This window comes from Monodelphis domestica, chromosome 8 (assembly GCF_027887165.1).
Source record: "Monodelphis domestica isolate mMonDom1 chromosome 8, mMonDom1.pri, whole genome shotgun sequence".
NCBI classification, from domain to species: Eukaryota; Metazoa; Chordata; class Mammalia; order Didelphimorphia; family Didelphidae; genus Monodelphis; species Monodelphis domestica.
The window spans coordinates 178537100-178556897 of NC_077234.1; the positions used below are offsets into that span (position 1 = coordinate 178537100).

At 35.9% G+C, this 19798-nt stretch overlaps 1 protein-coding gene across 1 annotated transcript in view; it reads left to right on the forward strand.

Annotated features, from left to right (window-relative positions):
* MYO16 (myosin XVI) overlaps positions 1-19798 on the forward strand; it is a 727392-nt gene that overhangs the window by 393842 nt on the left and 313752 nt on the right. Inside the window, exon 17 of the mRNA XM_001375684.5 lies at positions 16935-17046. Coding sequence (XP_001375721.4) covers positions 16935-17046 — 112 coding nt within the window. The remainder of the gene's footprint in view (positions 1-16934; positions 17047-19798) is intronic.

Here is a 19798-nt window from a genome sequence, read left to right on the forward strand (position 1 = left end):
AGACATGAGGTGGAGTCGTTTGCAATAGTATAGACAACAACGGAGAAGAATTTGAAATAGAGTGGTGGTTGAGTTAGTTAAGAAACAGGGATCATTGTAAGAGATGTCCTGGAGACAGAAAGAACAGAATTTAGCAAATGATTGGCTATGTGGGGTGAATAAGAGCTAAGGGCAAAGGATGACCCAGAGATTGTGAGCCAGGGTGACTGGATGGTGCCCTTGTGGTGTAACACATTTAAAAGAGGGTGGACTGAGGGAAAGGGAATGATTTCTGTTTTGACATTCAGAGTTTAGGATGTTTACAGAACATACAATTTTAAAAGTCCAGTATGTGACAGGAAAACCAGGAAAGAATAAGCCACCAAAAAAAAAAAGAAAAGAAAAGAAAAAGTTTTGGCAATATCCTGGAAGAACTGATGGTTAACACTATGAAAAGCTGCCCAGAGATCAGAAAGAATAAAGATTGACAAAAAGTCCTTAGCTCAAGAATTCCATTCTACAGAAAGCTTCACCTTAACTACCCCCCCAACTACAACTGAGAGCTCCATCTTAGCAAACTACTTTGTATTTATTCTGTATATACTTAGATATGAAAGTGTTGTCTCTCCATCTGGAGTGCAAGCTCATTGAGTGCAGAGACTGTTTCTTCTTTGTCTTTGTGACCCCAGCACATAGTACAATACCTGGCATATTGCTGACTGATTGAATGAGAGATAGGTCCTAAGCCAGATTGTAAAGAATTTAGTGGGCAGTCAAAGTAGAAAGTATGGATAGAGTTTAAATGACTTTTTCTAGCTGTCTGGCTGATAAAGAAGAGACATAGATGGGAAGACAGCCAATCCAGAAAATCACTAGCATATCTAACCCTCTCATGCTATGAGCTAACTGATATAGTCTGAAAATATTGGAAAACTGGAATAAAGTTATTAATGATGTGGTTGATTTCCTATATTTTTAATTTCACATTTGAATTTTGAAAATATAAAAATTAGAACAGTTATTTATTTCACAGGATGATAATATTGGTAATAACAGTGGTATACTGAGCATATTATTTATATAATATACTTAGGTAAAATTGGTAATATATTTAGGCCAGAGTATCATCCTTCATATGAAAATTAGGAGCAGAAATCTGACTAATTGATTTGTTTGTTCTGCCTTATTGAGAAGGTTAGCACCATCCAACCTTTATCTAGAACATACGTATGTGTGAATGCACAATGTAATAAACATAGCATTCCTCTATTCCTGATGTTTGGAGAGAGCTCTAAGGTCCATTTTTACTCTGAATCTTATGAATCAACACACACACTCTCTCTTTCTTTCTCTCTCTCTGTCTCTCCCTCTGTCTCTCTCTCTTTCTCTTTCTGTCTCTCTTTCTCTTTGTCTCTGTCTGTCTGTCTGTCTGTCTCTCGATCTCTCCCTCTCCCTCTCAAAGAAGACATTAACTACTTTGGAATCTGTGCAGTTGAGAAGATACTTCTCTTAGTACAAACTTTACCAAAAGCAGATGTCTTGCTCTAAGATCCTGTCGGATCAGAAAAACCCAAACAAGCTATTCTGGGAGTATCACAAGGCATCAAAAATTTCCATTGACAGGGCTCTTTTTAATCTACAAAGAGCAATTTGGGCCAAAGACTATTATTTTTTTCTTGCGTGTAGATTTTATATAACAAGAAATTTTGGTGATAATCTCATCTAAATATGGGGAAGCATTTATATCAAGAAATTTAATATCAATAGCATGTTATAATTAACTTGAAAAGATGGGAGAGAAAAATAGAGGGAGAAAGAGATGAAGAGAGGGGAAGAGGGAGAGAGACAGAGACAGAGAGAGGGAGAGAGAGAGAGATTGGGAGACAGAAAAAGAGAGACTGAGGGACAGAGAGAGAGAGAGAGAGGGAGAGATTCGGAGATAGAGACAGAAAGAAAGAAAGAGAGAGAGAGAGAGAGAGAGAGAGAGAGAGAGAGAGAGAGAGAGAGAGAGAGAGAGAGAGAGAGAGAGGGAGGGAAAGAAAGAAAGAAAGAAAGAAAGAAAGAAAGAAAGAAAGAAAGAAAGAAAGAAAGAAAGAAAGAAAGAAAGAAAGAAAGAAAGAAAGAAAGAAAGAAAGAAAGAAAGAAAGAAAGAAAGAAAGAAAGAAAGAAAGAAAGAAAGAAAGAAAGAAAGAAAGGTTGAAATACAGAGATTGAGAGGGAGGGGGAGAGATTGAAAGAGAGACAGAGAGAAGGGGAGAGACTGAGAGACTGAGACAGAGAGAAAGGGAGAGATTGAGAGAGAGACAGAGAGAGAAAGGGAGAGACTGAGACAGAGAGAAAGGGAGAGACTGAAAAAGAGAGAGAGAAGGAGAGGGAGAGATTGAGAGACAGAGATAAATAAGAGACAAAGTGAGACAGATTGAGAGGAGAGGGAGAGGTTGAGAAAGAGAGAGGGGGAGAGACTGAAAAAGAGAGAGAGGGAGAGATTGAGAGAGAGACCGAGAGAAAGGAAGAGATTAAGAGAGACAGAGAGAGGAGGGGGAGAGAGATTGAAAGAGACAGAGAGAAAGGGAGAGACTGAGAGACAGAGAGAAAGGGAGAGATTAAAAGAGAGGGAGAGGGAGAGATTGAGAGATAAACAGAGACAAAGAGACAGAGAGATTGAGAGGAGAGGGGGAGAGAGATTGAGAAAGAGAGAGAAGGAAAGAGAGAGAGAGAGAGAGAAAAGAGGAAAAAAGACAGAAGGAGGAAGAGACAGAGACAGAGACTTCTTTTCCTTTCTGTGAGAGACGATGGAGGTCAAGCCAGAACAGTTCACTATCTTCCTCTGTAAATGGTGTTGTCTTTATGGATGTCAACTGTTATGTTTTGCCTTATCTGGTTTCTGTTTACATATTAAACAGTCCTAAGTGAAAGGCAGCTTTTCCGCACAATACAGAATACATTGTTCCTTTGTATTCACATGGCAGATTAAAGACTAAACACAATAATATGGTGTTTGGAGTCTATAATCCTCTGACTCTGTGAATGTGGTGTGCTTGTTTGTTTTTAACTAGTAATATCTCCTATTTATATTTGATCTTTGGTTCCCAGAGCACTTTATGTACACAGAGGCAGGCACACAAAAGGATCAGTTCTTGTACACTGGGATGCACTCCCTGCTGAGCCTGGGCACTGCCAGCTCATTGAATGTGTAAGGCAGCAGCAAGACACAGCAGGTTAGGGCAGGAAGGAGAAGAAGAACGCCAGTCCTTGGAAGCTTCAGACTGCTTTTTTAGCAAAAGATGGCTGCTGTTTAGATTTGCTATTCAAATCAGGGCCCTGATACACCTGCAGTCATTCTGCCAAGGAGGCGGCATAACCTGCTCTGGACAGCTGGAAAGGTGCCTGTGTGTAGAGAAATGAGAGATTCCTGCGTGGATGCTTCTGTTAGCAAATAAAAACTTTCATTAAATGCAATGCTGCCGGCTAGCGTTCCCTGGATTCTCCCGAGTGGAAGAATCTCTTCTCTTCTCAAAAAAAAAAAAAAAAAAAAAAAAGGAAAGCTTTCAGGAGGGTAAAGACCTGAAACGATGATCTAACCTGGAAGTTATGTCTTCACAAGCAGCCAGTGTCTCTTTCTAGGGCAATCGGTGGAAAGAAACGCAACGTTTCACGGAAGGGAACAAAAGCACAGATTGACCACGTCTGTTTGTAACTGACCCATTTTAAGGAAAGTTCAATGGCGGCTAAAATGCTTTCTCCTCCACAGGACAAGCAGTGTTTTGCATTGGCTTAACTGAACTCGTGCTTCTGATTTGATAAGCTGCTTTCTTTGTAAATGAAAGCAGGATGGTGTTATGTGAATGCAGGTGTGCTTTCCCTTGGATGACCTGTTTAAAAAAAAAAAAGGTTTGCAAACTGGGTCAGACAGAGGAACTAATTAGCTGATTGAAATACATATGTGCTGTATATATTAAATATAGAGAATTATATATATATATGTATATATATTTCTGCTAATAGTTATTAAAAACATTTGCGCATAAAAGAAATTAGAAAGTATTTAAGTATATTCAGGTGAAGTTTCTAAAATCATGGTAAGACAATGATGATGGGAAATTTGACATCACTTTGCATAGGTAAAAGCTGCTTCCTCAGAAGTCTCATTTGCTGTAAATTCAATAGAAATGGATAGAACCTTATTAAAGAATCACGCCTACACCTAAAAAAATTGAGGCAACTAGACAGTTCTGTGGATCGAGTGCTATATCTGGACTCTGGAAAAACCTAAATTTAAACTTGGTTTCATTCATGTGACCCTGGGCAAGAGGTTGCCTCTGTTTGCTTTAGTCCCTGGAGAAAGAAATGGTAAACCACTCGAGCATCCTTGCCAAGAAAACACCTCGGATAATACTGGCTTTCTGTGGTCCTTGAGGTTACCAGGATTCGGACATAATGAACAACACTTAGTGGACAGAGATCTGGGACTAGAATCAGGAAGATTTAAGTTCAAATTCAGCCTCAGGCACTCATGTGACCCTGGGCAAAGTCAGATAACCCATTAGTCTCAGTTTCCTCATCTGCAAAATAGGGATAATAATAGCAGCAACTTTCCAGGTTTGTTGTGAGAGTCAAATGAGATAATAATCTTAAAGTACTTAGCACAGTACATGGCACTTACTAGGTGCTATATAGATATGCTGTTAATTAATTGTAATCTAAAAAGCAAGGCTTAGACTGGATCAGACTACAGAGTCAAAGGATGAGGTTAAGTGGCTTGTAAAAGGTAGCATTTGAACCCAAGTCTTCACAATCCATCATACTCATGTAAATCCACTTGGTGGATGGTACATGACCATGGGGTCAGTCCACTGCTGTGTATGTTGTAACATTCATAACTTAGGGAAGAGCACACTCCCACTTGGGAGAAAGGCACATGACATTTTCAGAAAATTCCTTCTTAAAGACCTTCAAAAGTTACAAGGCACAGTTTTTTTGAATAACAGAACTAAACCAACTCAAATTCCAGAATCATAACAGCATGAAAGTAAACACTGGGCCATGCTCTTGGGACCTAAGCAATCAGGGAGGACCTCATTCACATCAGCCAGTGGACCTAAGAAGAAACCCTCTGTTGTACTCTGGTTCTTTTTCACTGCTTGGGTTTGGTTTTCTTGGGTCTCTGTGAATGAACTTTTGAGTATAGGAAAATTTCAAAAATCTCGGTAATTTGAACTGACTCAGAGAGGGATTATGACGAAGTAGAAGGAAGTCTTGTCTAGATAAATTGTATTGGCTAATGAGTTGAGACCACTGTAGCTATTGAAGTCCAAATACAAATTTCCTAAGACATGTGAAAACGAAGTTTTATTTCATCCTGCTCCATAGTAATCTTATGCCAGTGTTGAAATAATAACATTTATGGAGAATCAGATTTTTGTTAAGTGTTAAAAATAATAGTAGTTCATCTGAAATATAATCTAAATAATCCCTTTATTCCATTCCCATATTTAATAAAAGATACAAGATAAAAAAGATACAATCTTCTCTTCAGTGTATAATATGAATATGATGTTTATGGCAATTTCCCACACATTCCCAAATCTGGACATGTATTTATCATGATCTCAAAGTAATTTTTACCATTTTACTGGAAAGATGAGGAATATTTAAGAATTTTTGATGTTTTCAAATAGCCAAAAGAAGAAAAAAACTTAGAAATTTTTATCACAGGACAACAGTGACGAGATGCTTTATTTTGATGGAAATTTTCTACTATCCAGAAATGAGAGCAATTTTGTAAACAATCCATTTGGATAACCAATCTGGAATTGACCTACTTAACTAGCTTATCCTATCACCTGTTGCAGATGGAAAGAATCTATACAGTGAATAATTTGCAGAGTGGTAAAAGATAGGTGCCATGAACATAGAGAACAATTTAAAATGCATTTCATAACCCATATAATTTAATTTCCTTTTGTACAACTGGTTCTGCCCTTGAAAATATCCATGATTTTAACAATTTTTATTGTGGAATAATGGATGGACAATTCCATTTAGTTTCATAGGACTAGGGTTTTAATCCTGGCCCTGAATTTTATTGCCTATGTGAAGATTGGCAAGACATTTGTTTCTGGACCTCAGTTTCTTCAGCTGTAGAATGAGAATGTTGGATGAAATGATCTTTCCATTTCCCTTCAACTCTAAATCTATAACCCAATGAAATAGATGTGACTGCTTATGATGTTTTTAATATTCTAATATTATTTTAGTCATCAAATGAAGTAACAAAGTGCAATTAAACACTGCTTTTACTAAAGACTTGAACACAAACATCTCTGACTAGACCACATCTAATAGATTGATTTCAGGTCTTGGTACTTCACTTTAAAAGGAATGTTGACAAAATAGAAAATACTCAGTGAGTGGTGATCAGGATAATGAAGGTTCCCACTGCCACTGGAGGCTTAGCACTCTAGGTGGGGGTGGGGGTGGGAGGGGTCCTGGGACCTTCCCTCTGCCTTTCCCCTAAGCCCGAGTGTTCTCGGATTCCAGCTTTTGGGGGGCATACCTTTTGAATTGAGTCCAGAAGGAGGGTTCCCCAGCTCTGTCTTGTTGTTAGGTTTGATGTTTAGTCCCCTAAGAGCATTTAGTTTGTGATCATTAAGGAAGGGTTTTCAGAGGTCTGAACTATTGCTGCTCCTAAGCCACCATCTTGATTCTGCCTCCTCTCTCTGTAAAACTGTTGAGAGGATGTCCACGCTATAGTGATAAGCCAAATGATATTAGTCAAAATTCATTGAAGATTTAGTAAATTTAGGGAAGCCACAGTACTGAAAGATAAATGGAGAATAGCTACAGAAGAGGTGATCTAAAGTTAAGAATTAGAAAAGTAAAAATCACAGAAATAAAAGGAAAGAAAAAGAAATAAAAGTGGGAGAGATTTGATTAGGTATAGGTCAAAACTAAATGAAGGGAAGTGAAACCAGAACAGTGGTAATGAATAAGAAGAATAGGAAGGAATTTGCCTCTGATGATCATTAGATCATAATAATTATCATTAATAAAATGATTATTGTTTACAAAACACTTGACAAACATTATCTGATTTTATTCTCACAATAACCCTGAGAGGTAGGTACTATTATTATCCTTATAAAGTAGTTCTTAAGAAGTGCTGTCTAGATGGCTATTAACTATAGACATATACTTATTTATATCTATATGTATCTCTATCCCTCCATTTTTATATATTAAAGAGAATGAAAATCACAAATTTTCTACAAATATGTTGAAAAATAAGTTTCTTATTTGAAACAATTACTTATAGAAAAAAATTCCTCTCAGTTAACATTTGCTACAATTCTTCAACATGTTCCTTAATTTTTTTCTTATTTACTTGTCATAAACACTATGAAGCACTAAACCCAAAACTTCCATTATGAGAATTATATTCACCTTCAGATAACCAAGTACCCTCTGTTCTTTTCAATAATTAAAGAAATTAAATCCTCCAGAAACTTAAGAAAAATATGAATCCAAGTCTTTTAATCTACACAGGATTCAAAGGCAGATGTATTAAATCTGACTCTTGAATTTGCCATCAACCAGCAATATTACCATGGCCAAATCATTTATGTCACTGGCATAAAGTCCATTCTTCCTTAAAAAGGGGGAAGTTGGATGAGAAAATCTCTAAGGGTCCTTTCAACTTTAAAATTCTCTAAATTAATAAATATTTTAAAATGTTAAAATTCACATATTTACAATTTTCTCTTAAGAGCACATAAGTAAAATATCTTTATGAAGTATAGTGATATGCTTTGGTATACTTAGTTATTCTTGAGCACATAAGCTATGTCTAACTGTAGTTAAATGGACATTTTCCATTTCCTGTTAAAAAATCATATTGCCATTTCCCCTCATTTATGTGGTCCTCCAATTTTGAGGTATAGTTCTGTTCATAGTTCATGATAGATCTATTTGTAGAAGAAGAACACATTAATGACACCAACGAGGTGGATAATGGTATCTGGAATCCAAAATTAGCTGCAGGAAACATCATGTTCTTTGCTGAGTCATCTTTTCGCCAGATTCTAGGCTATAGAAGAAAACTTGAACAACATAAAATCTAAAAAAGCCATTAACAAAAGCAGTATTTTGTTTAAAAAAAAACATTTTGGCAAAATTTTGTTAGTGGGGTATGAATTTTGTTGTTGTTTTCTTGATGAACTCTTTTCTATGATCTTATTTTTAAGCCATGATCAATACTAGAGGAAGGAAAAGAAGTTAGATACCCAAGTTGTGACAATGAAAGGGACACTACAAGGGAAAAAATTGAAAAAAAGTATTCATTAAGATATATACATTTTAATTCAAAAAATTCCCCTCTTTGGGAATTAATAGACAAAATATTTTCAAGAGGCTTCAGAGATCTCTACTTCTTAAACTAAAATTTATTCTACAGGATCCTTGACAAGTAGTCATCTGAACTCTACTTGAAGAACTTTAATAATGATGAATTCACTACTCCCATGAGAAACCTCATTTCATTATTAGGTTCTAATTGATTTTTTAAAATTTATTTTGACCCCAAATAATCTGCCTTCTTATTATATACTTAAACACACAGAATGATAGAGAGGGACAGACAGAGCCCTAATTCTTACTTCCAGGGTTAAACAGAAAAAACAAACAAACAAACAAACAAACTAGTCTTTCTTCTAGATGACAACCCACACTTCTTTCATTTTTCCATTATAGCTTCTTTTTCATCGACTTCTTCAGTTACTTCAGCCAATCTTTGTGAAATGAAACCCATTACCATAAAGGTTATCTTCCTCTAAATGAGTGTCAGTTCCTTTAAATCACTTTGATGAGTTGAGTGATACTTTCTTAAATCATTAGATGGGGGGGGGGGGGGGGGGGTTTGGAGCTAAGATGGCCACAGAGTAGCAGGAAATTCCTGAATCTCCTTCCAATCACTACAAAGAGTCTCAGAAATACAGAAATCAAAATCAGATGAGTAAAGGGGCTCTCCCATTGGACAAAGCCTTAAAGGTAGGCAGTGTTTGAGGATTACCACACCCACATTAGAAGGGGGTGAAATTGCACTTATCAAAGTGAGAGCTGATCACCCCTCCCCCACACCACCTACTGTGCCAGGGTCAGAATGAGGGCCAGCAATACATTCTCAGGGACTGGCTGACCACAGACTTACCCCTGAGGACAGTGCAAGGGCTTGGCAGCAAGAATTGGTACCTGATCCTGAAGAATGCAGAGTCTGGGCAGCAGGATGTGGAGATTGGGCAGAAATGGGGCTGGCCACAGCAGAGGCAACAGGGACTAGAGAAATAGCCTCGGGGCAAAACACTTCAATGTAAGCTGCACAAAGAACTGCCTGGAAGATGCTACCAAGGCACATCCCTGTGAGAGAAAAGCTAAGAAAGCAATGTCCACCAACATGCAGGATCCCTAGTCAACAGGTACCAAAAGAAATAAGCAGTAGCAGAAAAAGCTTTTAACCCTGGATAATTTCTATTTCGAAAAAAGGTAAAATACAGAAACAACAGAAGAGAGTGACAAATAAGCAAATATATTCAAACTTTCAAAAAAAATAGAAATTAGTCACAAGCTGTCGAGGAACTCAAAAAGGTGTTCAAGAACCAAGTAAGAAAGATAGAAAAAAGATGGGAAGAAAAGTGGGACAAAATGAAAATAATTCAAAAAGAAAATAACAGTTTAAAAGACAAAATTGCCCATATGGAAGAAAGAGGTATCGAAATCAAATGAAATAATAAGCAAATTGGAGACCAGAATTGACCTGCCAGAAGCCGTGAAAAGCAGGCTAGACCAAACCAAAAAGGAAAATCAAAAGTTAATAGCTGAAAATCAGTCTTTAAAGACAAGAACTTTAAAGGGGAAAATAGAAGCTAATGATCTCATAAGACAGTAATATTTAATAAAACAAAATCAAAAGAATGGCAGAATAGAAGGAAACATGAAATATCTCATTGAAAAGACAACTGACCTAGAAAATAGGTCCAGGAGAGACAATTTGAGAATTATTGGTCTACCCAAAAGCCCTGGGAAAAAAAGTAAAGCTTTGACATCATATTATAAGAAATTACCCAAGAAAACTGCCCTGATAGTTTTGAACAAGAGGGAAAAATAGACATTGATGAAGTCCATAGATCATCCTCTACATTAAATCCTCAAAAGACAACCCCTAGGAATGTAATAGCCAAATTCAAGATCTTCCAGACCAAAGAGAAAATATTGCAAATAGCCAGAAAGAAACAATTTAGATATCAAGAAGTCCCAGTTAGAATTGCACAGGATCTGGCAGCCTCCACACTAATGAACCACAAGGCTTGGAATATGATATTCAGTAAGGCAAGAGTATTGGGCCTACAACCAAGAATCACCTACCCATCAAAACGGACTATATACTTTCAGGGGAAAGTATGGGCATTTAGCAAAAACAGAAGATTTCCAAGTGTTCCTAAAGAAAAGACCACAACTAAATGGGAAATTTGATGTCCAAATACAAAATTCAAGAGAACCATAAAAAAGAGAAACAAGAAAGAGAAAAGAAATTAAGGGCTGCAGTAAGGTTAAATTGATAATATTTTTATATGGAAAATGATATCTGTAACTCTGAAAAATTGTTTTCATTATCATAGTAGATAAAAGAATTATGCATAGATAGAGGTTGTGGTACTATGTTATTAAAAATGATATGTAAAATATGTGTGGTGTTGAAGAATAGAGGATGGTACTAAGAGAAACATGAAGGAAGAAGAAAAATAGGATAAATTGTACCACATAAAGAGGCACATGGTGGCTGGGCAATTGGGGAAAAAAGAGGGGGGGGAGGGAGAGAGTAGTAAATGGTAATACTTAAACCTTACTATCAGTGGAATCAGTTATGAGATAGAAGAGTGGCCAGATCTATTGGAGTATAGAATTCTATCTTAACCTATAGGGAAGTTGAGAGGGAATAACGATGGGGATGTAGGGAAGTAGGTTGAGGAGTACTAAAAGAGAAGGAAAGTTGGGGGATGGGCAATTAATAGACCTTAAAGAAAAATAAGAGGGAAATAAGAAGGGAGGGAGTGGAAAGGAAAGTAAAAGAATGGTGAAGCAAAGGGGGACTGATTAAAAGCAAAACACTGGTGTAGAAGGAAATAGTGAAAGAAGAAAGGGCATGACTAAAAGAGGAAATCAAAATGATGGGGAATATAAAGGTGTTAATCAAACTCTGAATATGAATGGAGTAAACTCATTCATAAAATAAAAGCAGATAGCAGAAGATTAGAAACCAAAATCCTATCATATGTTGTCTACAAAAAAAACACATGAAGCAGGTAGATTCATACAGGGTAATGGTAAGAGGCTGGAGCAAAATTTATTGGGCATCAACTGAGAAAAAGAAGGCAGGAATCATAATCATAATATCTGACAAAGCCAAAGTAAAAATAGATCTGATTAGAAGAAATAAGGAAGGTAATTATATCCTGATAAAAGGCAGTATAGAGAATGAAGTAATATCAGTACTTGACATGTATGCACCAAATGGTATAGGATCCAGATTTTTAAAGGAGAAACTCTTAGAGCTTCAGGAGGAAATAGATAGCAAAACTATACTAGTGGGAGACCTCAACCTTCCTCTATCAGATCTAGATAAATAAAATTAAAAAATGAATAAGAAGTAAAACATTAGATTTTATTTGTCTCTTAGTATAACTTCTAAATGTTATTGGTGGTAAGAAGAATTAGGAAGGGTAAGGACCTTGTTTGGAATAAATGGGAAGGAGATATTGGACAATGGAGAAAAGGCACTCAATTCCTCATCTGCTTTTTTTCCGCCTATCAACAAGACTTATTTTCTGACTGGGAAGAAGAAGAGGTAAATATGCAATAGGAACACTGAAACCCAAGACAAATGTGGAAATGGTAACTCAAGTCATGTGGCCCAGATTAATTACATAGTAGGAAACATTCAAACATGATTGATGAACAGCTTTTAGTAAACTGTGAACAATGATGGCAAATGGGAGAGATATGGAGAGACTGACAATGGGGAAATGCCTCAGCTATTTTTTAAAGGCATATATAGGTTAATGAACTTAATTTTAATTCCAGGCAAGCTATAAGAATAATTATTGATGAAAAAGTGATTACTTCTCTCTAACATTTTTCACTAAAACAAGTCATGCCAAATTAATTTCACTTCCTTTAAAGACAATGTTACTGGTATAATGTCTTCTTGAGTCATCCCCTTTCCATACAACATAATCAGCCAGTTTTCAAGGAAAGTACATGGATTCCATTTTCAGAATAGGAGAAGGTATTTCCTATCTGTTTTCTGGGCTGAATCCTTCTTATTGGATGTTGAACCAGAAAAGCTAATGAATTAGGATGCCACATTTGGCAGAAGGAGAGATAGCTTCTTGCTGGAGGGTTGTGTTTTTTTGTTTGTTATTTTGTTTTTGTTTTTGCTGGTAGACATTTAAAAAGATAAGAAAAGACCTCAGGTTTCAGAGAGAAAGGAAGAGTGTTTCCTCTACTCTTAACATACTTGTAATGGCCCTAAATAGTCAGACAGCAACTTGTTCTTTTCTTTCCTTTCCTCTTTCACCATCCTTATGTATACTGAAAGGACCTAAAAGACCTATGATCTCTAGTGAATAGAAAGTTTCTCAATGGGAGTAGTTGGGGTTGTGGCATTCACTACCAACAAGGCTGCCCTTCCTTCTTATCTCCAATTCTTCTTACCTCCAGTAGAGGTTTAAAATCTCTACTACCAGATAAACAAAATCTTATAATCTTTTAAGAAATTATCAAAATCCTCAGCTGTTTCTTAGACAACTTTGCCACCTTTTAAATTTAAATTTATATTTATTTTGATTTAGTTAATATTTATATTTCATTTATTAAGTTATGCACATTAAAAACAATTCCATCTTTTGAAGCTACCCTTTAAAATCTAAATTCTTTGGTGATCTCTATGTGTAACATCCTAGGTCTCATGAGTACTACCCTGATTTATTTCTCTTTAGAGACAAATGTGATGAACTTCCAGAATCTTTGCTCGTAAGTTTCTCATTTTCTGATGTCAACTTGCTTTCCAATGGATTCAGGCCATTGAATCTCATGTATCCTATCTCTGAAATTCTTGAAGAAGCCAGGGGAATGCTAGAGCTATCTTGAACTGGCTTGACTTATGGTTAAATACATAGTGTGAACATTTATAACTGGGAAATAGAAAAGTGTTACAATTAATAGCTTGCTTTATTATTTTGTTGGTTGTCTAGTCTTAAGAAAGTGATAAAATATGTTAATAATGCAGAATTAGCTTAAAGGTATATAATGCATACATTCCCACTCCCCCAAAAGATCTGCTTGTTAAATATTTACAATTGTTTTCCTCTTTTGAAAGTTAGTAATTGGTTGAATATGTGAATATTGCTTCATAATCAATACCATAATAGTATTTTTCATTGATTCCTCTCCCTTCTGAGAGATAAAATTATGAGCAAGACCAGTCAGGAATTTATCTACTTCTTTATATTTAGTGGATAAAGATCTCCTGCATCATCCATGGAATGCTGTAGTTCAACATTGCAAATCATACCTTCTATCATGTCACTTTTGTGATTGATCTTTTAAGTTGCATAGGAATATATGCTTATCTCCAGGAAGACAATTTGTATTTTATTAGTCTAGTTAATAGAATAGCGAATCCAGCATAGAAAAAATTTTAATTATGTGGGAATTCACATAACTCATATGTATTACTATTAGGAACTTGACACATTTCCTCTTTCCAGACAGCCTATCTATAATAAACTCCCATGATTTTCTGCCACCTTTAATCCTTGACCTAAATGAAACCTGCCTTCCATTTGTTACAGGTATTTATTTTGTGACAAGTCAGGGGACTAAGAACTTCTGGTGGACAGCACTACTCAGGGATTTAATGAAATCCTTCAAAATTTAAATTATTTCCAATGCCTAATATTTTCAGCATTTGGCTAAACAAGTGTAAGTGCCTTCCTGAAAACAAGTGTAATCTTGAAACCCAATGAGAAGGTTACCGACTATATAAATTAATTGGAAGAGGACTAGGTGATCTGGGTTTGTTGTCAGAGTCATTAAATAGCTAAGTCATAGAATTATAACTTTGGAAATGGAAAGAACTTTTATGATCATTTAGACCACACTCTAATTTTAAGGAAAATAAGACTCAAGAAGTTATAGAAAGTATCTAAAGAGACCTAGGAAACTACAGATAAGATCTTTATCTACTAACAGCAAACAAAAAAATAGATACATTCTTGACTTGCCTTGATCATTTCATTATCTCCAAAGAGAGAGGAATCAAAAATGGATTATGGACCTGATACTGAACAAAAAACAGGAATTGGTGAGTTAAATAGAAATTAAGGGACCTTGATATGCAGTAACTATGTATGTCCATAAAGTTTATGAGAGAAAAGGAGTGGAACTTTAGGTCTAGACATTCATAGACATTCCAAGATCTAGAACTAAAAGAAATCCCAGAGGTTATCTTGTCCAAACCCATTATTTTTCAGATGAGATGAAAGTTAAAGTCATACATGTAGGAAGTAGCTGAGGATGGATTTGAACCTAGACCCTCAAAATCAAAATTCAGAATTCTGAGTAAATTATTTCTGCCCCCTGTGACAGAGTCTGGTACTTTTTCTTTATACAAATAAACAACCCCTAGAATACACCCCTCAGTTTCCTTATTTCTGAAAGGAGTATGTTAGACTGCATATGCATAAGGTTTCTATCTATCATCTGGGAGAGCAGAAAGAGTACTAATCCCATCACTTGTACCTATAGTTTCCTTGGGCAAATCACTTCACTTTCCTAAACTTTGATTTCCTCATTTGAAATATGAGGGATGGAACTAGTTAGTTTCTCTTTTTTTCCCTTTCTTTTGAATTAATTTATTTAGTCAATTTAGAACATTATTCCTTGGTTACAAGAATCACATTATTTCCCTCTCCCCACCCCCCTTCCCATAGCTGACACACAATTCCATTGGGTATTACTTGTGTCTTTGATCAGAACCCATTTCCATGTTGGTGTTTGCACTAAGATGTTCATTTAGAGTCTACATGCCCAGCCACATCCCCTCGACCCACGTATTCAAGCAGTTTTCCTTTGGTGTTTCTACTCCCACAGTTTTTCCTCTGAATGTAGATAGTAATTTTTCTCTTAGATCCCTCCAGGTTGTTCAAGGTCACTGCATTGCCACTAATGGAGAAGTCCATTCCATTTGATTGTACCACAGTGTATCTCTCTCTGTGTACAATGTTCTCCTGGTTCTGCACCTCTCAGGTCGTTGAAGTTCACATGGAATTCCTCCAGTTCATTATTCCTTTGAGCACAATAGTATTCCATCACCAACATATACCACAATTTGTTCAGCCATTCCCCAATTGAAGGGCATCTCCTCATTTTCCAATTTTTTGCCACCACAAAGAGCGCAGCTATGAATATTCTTGTATACGAATTTTTCCTTATTATCTCTTTGGGGTACAAACCCAGCAGTGTTATGGCTGGATCAAAGGGCAGACAAGGACTAGTTAGTTTCTAATGATACTTCCAGTTGTGTGATTTAATAGGAAAGGACAAATAGAAATATTTACATTTCTCTTACATCCTTTCTTTAATTTTCCTCATGTCTAATTTAGTTCCTTTTAGATCCTGGCCATTGGCTATTTTGGAGCCTAGTATTAATAGATTAATCAAAGAGAATATGGAACTTGTAAAAAGAAATTAAAAGAAACAATGAATTTTCTTGTCTCTTTTTATGTAACACACATAAAGAGAATATCTGTAAGAGTTTTAATATTTCAAAATGAGAAAACACAAGGAATTATTTCAAAGGATGAATTGGCTACTGCATATTACCGTGTTAATAGTAACTAAGATGTTAGTCTCATTTTGTAAGATGACATGCTAGTAATAGAGTTCTGCTAACATGTGGAATGATCCACAACTGAATGGAGAACTAAAGGTAATATCACCAAGTGCCCAGGAATCTACTTTGAGAATCATCAATAAGCCCTTATGAGCGCCATTTTTCAAAGGGACTAACATTTCAAAAAGTTAAAAGAAGGGATATTTTAAGCAAAAAATCCAAACTAAAATATTTTAGAAAGCTATTCTATTGATCAATAATATTATTGTTGTATCGAAGGTCTTTTCCCTAATTATTTGTAGTGCTATTTATATTCTTTTCTACATCTAAAATTCTTTAAAGCAAAGAAAGTTTTTACAGTTCATAAAGGTAGTCATGTTGATCCTTAGTGGTCAGCTTAATTTCACTAAAATGAAATTGAGAGTTAATTTCATGGTGTACTTTGCCATTACTCTTTGTTTTAGTATTCTCATGGCAACCATGATCTGCCCTGGAACTTTGGTTCTCCATTAATTATTTATGAACACCTGAAACAATTAGATAGGAAAATGGTTTTTTATATTTACTTTCTTTGCAATTCCATAGTTGCAAGAGGAAAGCTAAAGAAAGCTGTCATAATAATAATAATAATAATAATAATAATAATAATAATAATAAGCTACAAATGGGCTTTTTGTCATCCATCCAAAATATTTGCAAGCAATCTTGTCCTTCCACTTGAGTATGAATAGTTAAAGAAGCCTTGAGAAACTGGTGATGTAAATAAGCTCTGGTACCACAAGTGTTCTTCTTTCAGAGGGCTGAGCAAGTATTCTGTGTTGACATTCCTGTAAGCATACCAGTAAGTACATTATGTTCAGGTGTTTGTGTGTGATTTCCTTTGCACTGGGAGACCAAAGTTGGCTGAAATGGTTTATAACCACAGGAGCTTGACAGTATGCCAAGCCATAATGTTATTCATTTGTGTGTGTGTGTATGTGTGTGTGTGTGTTTTCCTCCTCCTCTACAGGTATCTGAACCGGTCCATACTGGAAGACATAACCATAGCAGCAAACAATGTTAACAGAGAGAAACTGGCCGCTCTGAAACAAGCTTTGACTGCTATTGGATTTAGCAATTTGGTAAGTTGTACCCACCATACATATTTCACTGAGAAATCCTATGTTTAAAATAGAAGTTATAAGACATTTACATCAACAAGCATACAAGAATAACAATGGTTCTAGCTTTCTATTTATAGAGAAAAAATACTAATGAAATAAAAACCATATACATTGGGAAATTATGCAATTGCTTTTAATCACAAATAGACATTCAATTATATTTTTAATTCTTAAATATACATCAATATCTAGAATAGATGCCCAAGCTGAACATTCATATTAAAGAATGCATAGATAACAGAAAAACAATCAAATTCTATAGACGGAAACCTCTGAAAACCCATAAAGCTGTATTTCTTTTCCAGATTACCTCTTTTTTTTTGGCAATCCAAATAATAATTGCCAGAAATACAGCTATTTATTAGCTCTGATAATGATGTAGGTTGGCACATATTACTTATATATACAGGTTCATATGCAAACTTCATTTCAGCCACAAAGTTCAACTTTGTTCCCTTTTGCCAAATTTCTCAAAAGGAGAAAAGCTGACACTTTAAATTCCCTTTTCTTTCCTCTAATTAAATAGAACAATGTTTATTAGGGTGAGTGTGAGTGTCATTTTGTATGTGAGTGTGTAGTAATGAAGATGGAAAGTCTAGAGGGTAGCCTGGTTCCAATATTTGACTTCTGTTAAGAAAGATTGTCAATTAATAGAGAAAACAGCTTTCTTGGAGATCATTCTTTCACTGCCATGTCTTCTCTCTGCTTTTCTCATTTTGCTTCCTTATCTATAAAATGGGCACAATAATAGTTACTACCTCAGGGTTCTTGTGAGGACAAAATGAGTTAATATGTGTAAAGCACTTTGAAAACCTGTAGTAGTAGTAGTAGTAGTAGTAGTAGTAGTAGTAGTAGTAGTAGTAGTAGTAGTAGTAGTAGCTCAGTTAATTAGAGACTAAGATCATGTTTAGTAATTGTTCCAGTAGTCTCTCTTTTTTTAAAACTTTACCTTTTATTTTAGAGGCTTTACTAAGTATCAGTTCCAAGGCAAGAAGAGCATGGCAGTTGGGATTAATTAACTTTTGTCCACGGACACATAGCTAGGAAGTCTTTGAGGTCAAATTGGAACCCAGGATTTCTGGTTTATAGACTTGTCTGTTTCCATTGATCCACCTACTTGCCCTAAGTTGTCTCTTCAAGAGACCAATCCCCTACTCAAACCCAAAGGAGGACTGAACAGTGTGGAGATTGGATTTCTTGGCCCCTAAGGTTCCTTCCAGCTCCAAAGCAATCATCCTGGGAACTTCCTGGGAAGTATTGAACCCTTGCCTAGCTAATAGAAGACTGTGATGCCATGGAGAAGCTCCTTTTAGAGGGATTTTTTTTGCTTTCCTTTGATTAAATCCTTTAGGTAATTTCCCATTGAATTTATGCCATTTTCTAAGACTACATTCTGGGTTTTTGTCTTACAAAATAAGTGGGAATAGATCCTTTCTTGTATACACTTTCCCCTTTGAATGGTGCTGGAGGCAGGAAAGAGTTGGGGGAGATATCTTTCATTTGGTTGTCCTACCAGAGTGGCTGACCTCCCGAGGCAGCAGGGAGTAAAGGCTATCAGGTTCCCAGAGCTGGGGGACTATTTCATCCCTTTCCTCTGCTGAGTCAAGAGAAGAAAGAACTGGGCAAGTAGTTTAAATCTGTAAAGTGGGTGCTGCTGCTTTGGAAACCCACAGCAAGGGCACATAATAGAAGTTCTTTTTCTAGTCACTTCACACCATGTGAGAAAGTTGAGGGGTGGGAAGGAGGCAAGTGTGTCAAGAGACTTCTAACTGGGCCCAGGTGCTCCCTGTGCCCCAGTGGTGATGAGCCTATGTCAATTCAGTTTATATAACTGATGGGCAATGGGGAAATTCACTTGTCACAACTGATGTTGACCTTTCCTTAATGTTATTTTCTGTCTCCTCCGATTGAGATACATATTGAGAAGTCAGCAGGGAGCAAAGGAGGCTGTCATCTGACCAAACATATCAAGTAAAAATGAATAAAATTTCCAATATTTCTTTCTTTATGAATTAAAAGCCTCTGAGGATATCTCGAAAGAAAATAATTAAAGAAAATTTGGTGGGAAAAATACCTGACTATAAAATATTCACTTTTAATAGAAAATACAAAATAGTCATTGTTGATAAATGAGGACAAGGCTATATAGGACGTGCCTGCTATGATTTTGAACTATGGGTGTAGAATGAATCCCCAGAATCAAAGTTGAATACCCAAATTTTTAGTGGTGGTTGATTTGGGGGAAATGTATCTAATTTTTTTTCAGCATCTTATTGCCAAACAACTTTTTCCAAACTGTCCTTTTTGCTGGGATGTATTTAAAATACAAAGCATTTTATAGGGGCATTTTTATCAAATTCCCTTTTGTTTATTTAAGCAGAGGGATCTAGTGAGCTAATTTTTCTCTCAAAACAGAATTTTGTGAATTAAAAAACATGGATGATAATATGTCTTTGATGTCCTAAGCAATTCAACTGAAATTCTCTATGAATGAAGTACAGAAATAGTGTCCAAAGCACTTCAGAAATAGGAAAAATTGCCAGTGCCAATTCCCCTTCTGTCACTGATGTATGTGTAGTATTTAGGCAAATCGTCACCTTAATACTCTCTTAGCTGATTTCCTGTATCATTGGACATCTTTGGGAATACTGTTTTCCAATTTTTTTCATAGGTTTTAGGATTCATAGAGGTTTTAGCTAATGGAGCTCTT